This window comes from Palaemon carinicauda, chromosome 1, assembly GCF_036898095.1.
Source record: "Palaemon carinicauda isolate YSFRI2023 chromosome 1, ASM3689809v2, whole genome shotgun sequence".
NCBI lineage: Eukaryota > Metazoa > Arthropoda > Malacostraca > Decapoda > Palaemonidae > Palaemon > Palaemon carinicauda.
The window spans coordinates 105,315,163-105,322,001 of NC_090725.1; the positions used below are offsets into that span (position 1 = coordinate 105,315,163).

The 6,839-nt window shown below is 39.2% G+C and overlaps 1 protein-coding gene across 1 annotated transcript; it reads left to right on the plus strand.

Moving 5' to 3' along the window:
• Positions 1-2,468: 2,468 nt before the first annotated feature.
• On the plus strand, positions 2,469-5,181 carry LOC137642841 (sericin 1-like). The gene is made up of 2 exons (XM_068375720.1): positions 2,469-2,571; positions 3,164-5,181. The coding sequence occupies exons 1-2, from the start codon at positions 2,551-2,553 to the stop codon at positions 5,066-5,068; spliced, it is 1,926 nt and encodes a 641-aa protein (XP_068231821.1). The 5' UTR covers positions 2,469-2,550; the 3' UTR covers positions 5,069-5,181.
• Positions 5,182-6,839: the final 1,658 nt, after the last annotated feature.

Consider the following 6,839-nt stretch of genomic DNA (forward strand, 5'->3'; position numbering starts at 1 on the left):
TGGAAAATGATGAACTAGGAATGACAGGTGTAGTAAAGATTACAGAGATGATTAGAATGTCATGACTGAGATGGTGTAGGCACCTGTTGAGGGTGGATGGTCGGGAGGGAGTGAGGAGGACGTGGGGGGAAACTGTTAGGGAGAGAAGATCAAGAGGGAGGCAGAGAAGTAGATGGCGTGATTAGGTGAATGATAATATGGAGAGAAGAGGTTTGGTAGAAGAGGCTGCCTTTAATAGAAGGCATTGGAGAGGGCGCCGCAGGCACCCGACCCCTTAATGTAGGAATAACGTTGGGGAAGAAGAAGAGAAAGCCTCAGAATTTAGCCTGCTTTGAACTAGAGAAGACTTTCCTCAAGAACCGACATCAATCCTGTTGCAAAACTGAATTTTAACGTTCTTCAACCAGGACGAAGGCTCATAAGTATTGCCATGGAATTCTATGATCGTATGAAAAATTTAGTATTTTAAAATTATCTTAAGATTTTTCATTTCAATGAATTTAAAACATTTAATTCATCAATTTTTAATGTAATTTAGGCTATCCAAACATTTACATAACTTGAAATTTTCAAGAGTATATTAAATCGTAATTCTATCAGTCAACCAATGGAGTCCTGATGAAGAGCCATGTCAAAAAGCGATTCGAAACAAGTCTCATCACCAAATAATAAATAGAAAAACATAAATGCAGTTCTCCTGTTATCTTGAAAACTAACTTGGGCTCAGTTTCTCAGGAGAGATACTGTCTCTGATTTTTGAGGACACTAAGATATTGTCTATTCCTTAAAAAGTAAAGTAGCATGCAATGCCAGTGCTCTCTCTCTCTCTCTCTCTCTCTCTCTCTCTCTCTCTCTCTCTCTCTCTCTCTCTCTCTCTCTCAACTTCAAGGAGATTGGATGGACAGGTCTTGATAACTCGGTCGCATTTGATTTTACCTAAACACTGCCGAAATTACCTAAGCATATTAGATATTGTCTAGCCATTATATAATATGCCTGTGTACGTTAGGTCTTGCCTAAGTCCTAAACTCTCTTGCTTGAGGGTACACTCGAGCACACTATTTTATATTGTTTCTCTTCCTCTTGTTTTGTTAAAGTTTTTATAGTTTATACAGGAGATATTTAATTTAATGTTGTTCCTCTTAAAATATTTGTTTTTCTTCTTTCCTTTCCTAACTAGGCTACTTTCCAGGTGGGACCCGTGGGCTTATATCATCCTGCTTTTCCAACTAGGGTTGTACCTTAGCAAGTAATAATAAGACTAATAATAATAATAATCATATCTTACCTAAGCACAATATATCTTTCCTAAGTATCAAATATCTTATCAAGGCACCAAAGATCTATACTACACATCACAAAAAAATTGCCTACGCACAACATATCTTGTCAAAGATCACAGACCTTGCCTATTCAAAAGAGATCTTGCTGGGGAGTCTTGCACTTACTCTAAAATATGTTGTATACACACCTTATCTCTTGCCTCAGCATCAATTATCTTGCTCAAGCACAGCATCTCCTCATAAGGCACCACAGATCTTTCCTAGGCACCATAGAATGTACATAGGTACCATAATCATGCCTGAACACAGTAGATCTTACCTAGGAACTTTAAAAAACGCAAAAAGCCTCAGTGATTTTCAAGAGATGCTTTAAACACGATTGGGTCTCGGCAAGACAACTAAGCTGTACAAATAATATTAGCAAAAACGCACGAAAGACTTATCCATTCACAATTAGAAATCGATTCCACCAACACGATCTATCTCATAAATCTCAGCAATTCTAAGTCAAAGATCAAAGGACTTCCAACGATTTACTAAATCTAATCAATGAAGCCTGAAGGAAGAAGGTTCCAAAGTTCAACAGTAGATGGAAAGAAACATTCACTAAACACAGTAATTAAGATACTGTATTTCTCGTTATTAGAAAGCCAATATGGGAAGAATAGCATTGACTCTTCATCATATCCTAAGATTCACTAATCTTTTCTTATGATATTTATTCCGTAATTTACATTGCAACATTTCAATGGCAAATTCCTGTCCTCAAACGACCAAGAAAATATTTTCATCTGGTTTCCTTAACATGACTTAAAAATACGACCAGTTCAATAACACTAAACTATATATAAGAAGCCTTCCTGTAACCAAATAAAAAACAAACGAATAGAATTTACTTAAAATAAATATGGTTTTAAAAAGCATTCTTAAAGTCCACCATGAATCGAAATCAAGATAATAAAAAAAAAAATGAAGTCAGTTTGTCATGGAAATTTACAATCACTTCCAGTTCACGAGTGCATCAGGTGGTGGGTAGGGACCTGCCTTGGATGAAGAGCAGATGGGCAGATGGCTATGCCTTATAAACCCCCCCCCCCCACCCCCCCCCACCCCCACAAGCCCCTCCCCATCCAGTTCTTGCACTGATTCCGTTTGAGGGACACTCTTGTCTCGTGAGTATAAAAGGACCCGATCCTTTGCAACTTCAGCTCACTCTTGGGCCATCAGCATTGCCCGAAGGAACACCGCCCTCCCAGCCATCCTCACAATGGCTTCCTGGATTAGCTTGGTAATGATAACACTTGGATCTCACTCTCTCACTCTCTCTCTCTCTCTCTCTCTCTCTCTCTCATCTTATGATAACCATCATTATATTCTTATATTCCGAAAAACTACAAAAAGAGATAAGGTTAGAAATCAAGTTAAACTTTGACAATATCATCTCCATCACTTGAATACAAAGACTTACAACAATTCTATAACTTAACGTTCTGGGTTAACTGGAAACTATGTATGCATTTCTTATTGCTCCCTTTGTCTGTGATTATTCATGTAAAGTGATTTCCTTCATTAATCAGCTGCTGAAGAATGAAAGGCGTAGAGTGAGTGTAGTAATAGGGTAGATTATTTTATTACTTTTAGCTTACTGATTTAGGGGCAATAAGACTTTTACGCCATGTACAGTATATAACCTAAGTTAATAATTTGTTACATAATGTGGATATTCAATAATTATTGATCTATATGATAATAGCACTAATGGCAGTAAGTGTTTTCCACCGTATAAATTATCTGAAGCATTCATTTGTTTCATACCAAATTACTTTCCCGTGTTTAAGAATGCAAAGCTCTATATAAATGCTGTCTTTCTTCTTTCACAGGTTGTGTTGTCTGCTCTGGCAGTTAGCACTCTAAGTTTGCCCGGACCTGATGGCGCTTACAACATACCTCAAGTGGGCACAGGAAGGCGTTCCCAGTACTTTGTCCTTCACAGAGATGGTACTTACAAGTATGGTCATGACACTGGTGAAGGAGCCTTCGAGAGTGCCAAGTCCACCACAGTTGGTCAACAAAATGGAAGGTTTGGCTATGTTGACCCTGATGGCAATTCTGTCAATCTACAATACACAGCTGGTGAGGGTGGTTTTGTGCCATCAGGGAGTCACCTCCCCCAACCACATCCTGACTTCCATAAGGCCCATGCTGCTGCAAGGGCTCGCCCACCTTTCTCTGATCCTCTGGCTAACAGAAATGCTGACGCTTCTTATGGTTTCCAGTTTGCTGAAGACGGACAGTCTCGGTCAGAACAAAGCGATGCCAGTGGCAATGTCAGAGGATCTTATTCTTACACAGATGACGATGGAATCACAAGAACCTACTCTTACACTGCAGGTCGTGGTACAGGCTTTGTTGTAGAAGGTAATGACCTTCCACTGTCACCTCCTACACCAGAATCTTCTGGATCTACACCAGCAGCTACTCGACAATCTTCTTCAGCTAATAGATTTTCCTCTGGTAACAGAAGAACTGGATTCTCGGGATCTTCATCACCAACCTCCTCCTCAGTCATTGGTTATCAATCACCAGCTACGGGTTCCACATCATCATCCTCTTCTAGTGCTGCTGTTACAGGCTCAAGTGGAGCCTTTTCTCCTTCCCAAACCTCATCTAATAATGATGGATCTTATGCATTCTCCTTCAACGCTGGTGACCATTCCCGTTCCGAATCTGCTGATGCTAACCTTAATGTTGAAGGACAGTTTTCTTTCATTGCTGATGATGGAGTGACCAGGAGAGTTGATTATCAAGCTGGAGCGAACAGAGGCTTCGTTGCATCAGGAGATCATTTGCCAACACCTCCCTCTTCTAATACCCCTCTTTCCTCTCAGTCATCTGGTGTATCATCTTACAGAGCTCCATCTGCTACCCCTTTCAGTTCTTCCACTACAAATCTCTCTGGTCGGCGACCTTCTGCTCCCCAAACATATTCTTCTGGCTCCTCTTCCTCCTCAATTGGATCTCGTTTTGAGGAAGCTAATACTCGCGGTGAATTGAGACCAGATGGAACTTATGCTTTTGAATATGACACATCCAGTCACTCCAGGAAAGAAGCAGGTGATAGGAATAACAATGTTGATGGAAACTTTGCCTTTGTTGCTGATGATGGTCAACGAAGAGAGATCCAATATCAAGCTGGTTCTGATACGGGATTTATTGCTGAAGGATCCCATATCCCTGTAGGTCCTATCGTCCCTGGAGCACCTTCAGGTCAGCCTACTGGTAGGATTACTCCAGTAAGCACAGTCCCATTCATTGACCCACTCGCTAATTCTAATGCAGATGCCTCCTATAACTTTGCCTTTGACTCTGAACACTATTCAAGATCAGAGACTGCAGACGCTGATGGCAATGTACGTGGAACATACACTGTAGTCGACGATGATGGTACACGTCGTACTGTTCAATTCCGTGCAGGACAAGGAATTGGTTTTGAAGCCAATGAAGTTTCCTCATCAAAAGGTCCTGCTCCTTCTAGATCACCATCTCCTTCGCAGGCTGCATCATTTTCTTCCTCACCATCCTCTCAGTCGGGAGCATTCTCTTCGTCACAAACTTCCTCAGCTGGAACATATGCTTCACCATCCTCTCACAGTGCAACATCATCATCTTCTAAAGGATATTCCACTCATTCTTCCCAAGGATCTGCCTCTCAAAACTTCAAACTCACTCAGTATGATGCTTCAAAGAACCCTAATAAATTTGGGTATGTCCTGACTTTCAATTAGGAAGAACTAAATACAAGACTTCAATTGGTAGTTTGAGTTTTTTTTTTATAAGAATCATTTTGGATGTTGTTATTCAAATTGCCATAGAATCTGTTCTATCTTTTGTATTATATTTTCTTTACTTCATAGTATCTGTGATACCACTATAAGTATAGTTATTGCAAATGAAATAATAAAAAAATATGCAGAATCATAAGAATCTTTTACTTTTACCTTGAAAAAACTGCCTAATCAACTATATTCTCAGAGGGAACAACGAAACACGGCACAAAAGTCAACAATTAATTTATAAATTCCCTACTTTTGGCTATTACATACATTGCAAGTCTCTTCATTTTTTTATCGAAAACATACTGCTACCTTTCACATACTCTGCGACTCGAGCCTTCTCCCACATTTTACTATCCTTTGCATTAACTCGAGAATGTCAAATCAAAATGGACTTTTTGTCCTTTCAATGTTCAAAATAACATTCAATCATCTATCTCCTTATTTATATTTACTTTCACAACCTTAATTCTCCTCTTATTCCTTTCCATCTTTTCCTCAAGCAAACTCTGGTATACAAGTAATATTAAACGATTCAATTCTTTTTTTCATAAGAATTTTACCTTTAAATTCAAATGTAAATATAAACATACATGGATCATTGCACTTCATTTACATCCATCGGATACATGGTGATACCACTACACGCAAAACAAAGATGGGAGCATAGGCACCACAAAAATGTAGTTCAAAGCTGAAGATGAGAATCTTTGGGACTGCAGTTGATCCCGGCTACAGCTATCACGAAAGGAGGGCTAGTGACCTAAACACTACAACCTTGCAGATACCAGGAGACTGGAAGATTTTGAAACCACCAATGAAATTATCTGTACAGATTTATATGAATACACACATCAATATTGTCTATTCATTAGAAGTAGCATAGCCAAGTACAGGTTTCAGAACTACCAGAGGATAGAGGCTTCACCTATGAGAGAATGCTGGAACCACGAAACTTCAAGCTGTTTTGGGCAGGGATGCCGTTCCACAGGAATTGTCATCAGGGACCAACCTAGTCTTCATATCTACAAATTCAGAGGGGGCCAGTAAGCATTAGTCTAGGGTGTGTTGCACAAGCAAGACCAACTTTGAAAACTCTGCAATAGTGGAATTTTGAGCTATGTCAGAAAAACAAGAGAAAGGGCATGCCGAAATTACTTCATAGTAAAGAAAATGTTGGAACATCGTGACCACAATTTGTCATAAGGAAAGTCACAGCTCCAAAAGGAATTGAATTTGAGATCAATGCAATTCGAAAATATAAATCTATCAGGGACCGAGAAAGCTTCCAGATTTAGTCTCCTTTGAACAAGAGAACACTTTCCTCAAGAACCAAAATTAATCCCATTGCAAAGATGAATTCTAAAGCTGCGTTGACGAGGGGGAGGTCTTGTGATTGTTGTCATGGAATTCCATAAAGTATTATGAAAAATCTCTCAAGTATTTCAAATATGATCTCAATGTTTTTCATTTAAAAGAATCTACAAAATTTATTTTAGCAAATTTTACCCCTGCTAAGGAGATTATGCAATCAAGTCGGTTTATTTGTCTGTATTAGTGTCTGTGAACAGGATTACGTCAAATGTTCTTGATGGATTTTGACGAAATCTTCACCACAGATAGATCTTTAGTCCTGGATGCCCCTAAGAGAATTTAGAGATGATCCGGATCCGGATTGCCGATCTGGATTTGCATTTCTCGTCATCTTAAAAATAACATCAAA

Coding starts and splice junctions, on each gene's coding strand:
- LOC137642841 (XM_068375720.1), top strand. CDS start 2,551: ATGGCTTCCTGGATTAGCTTG. Junction 2,572..3,163: donor TGGCTTCCTGGATTAGCTTG/GTAATGATAACA, acceptor CTTCTTTCACAG/GTTGTGTTGTCTGCTCTGGC.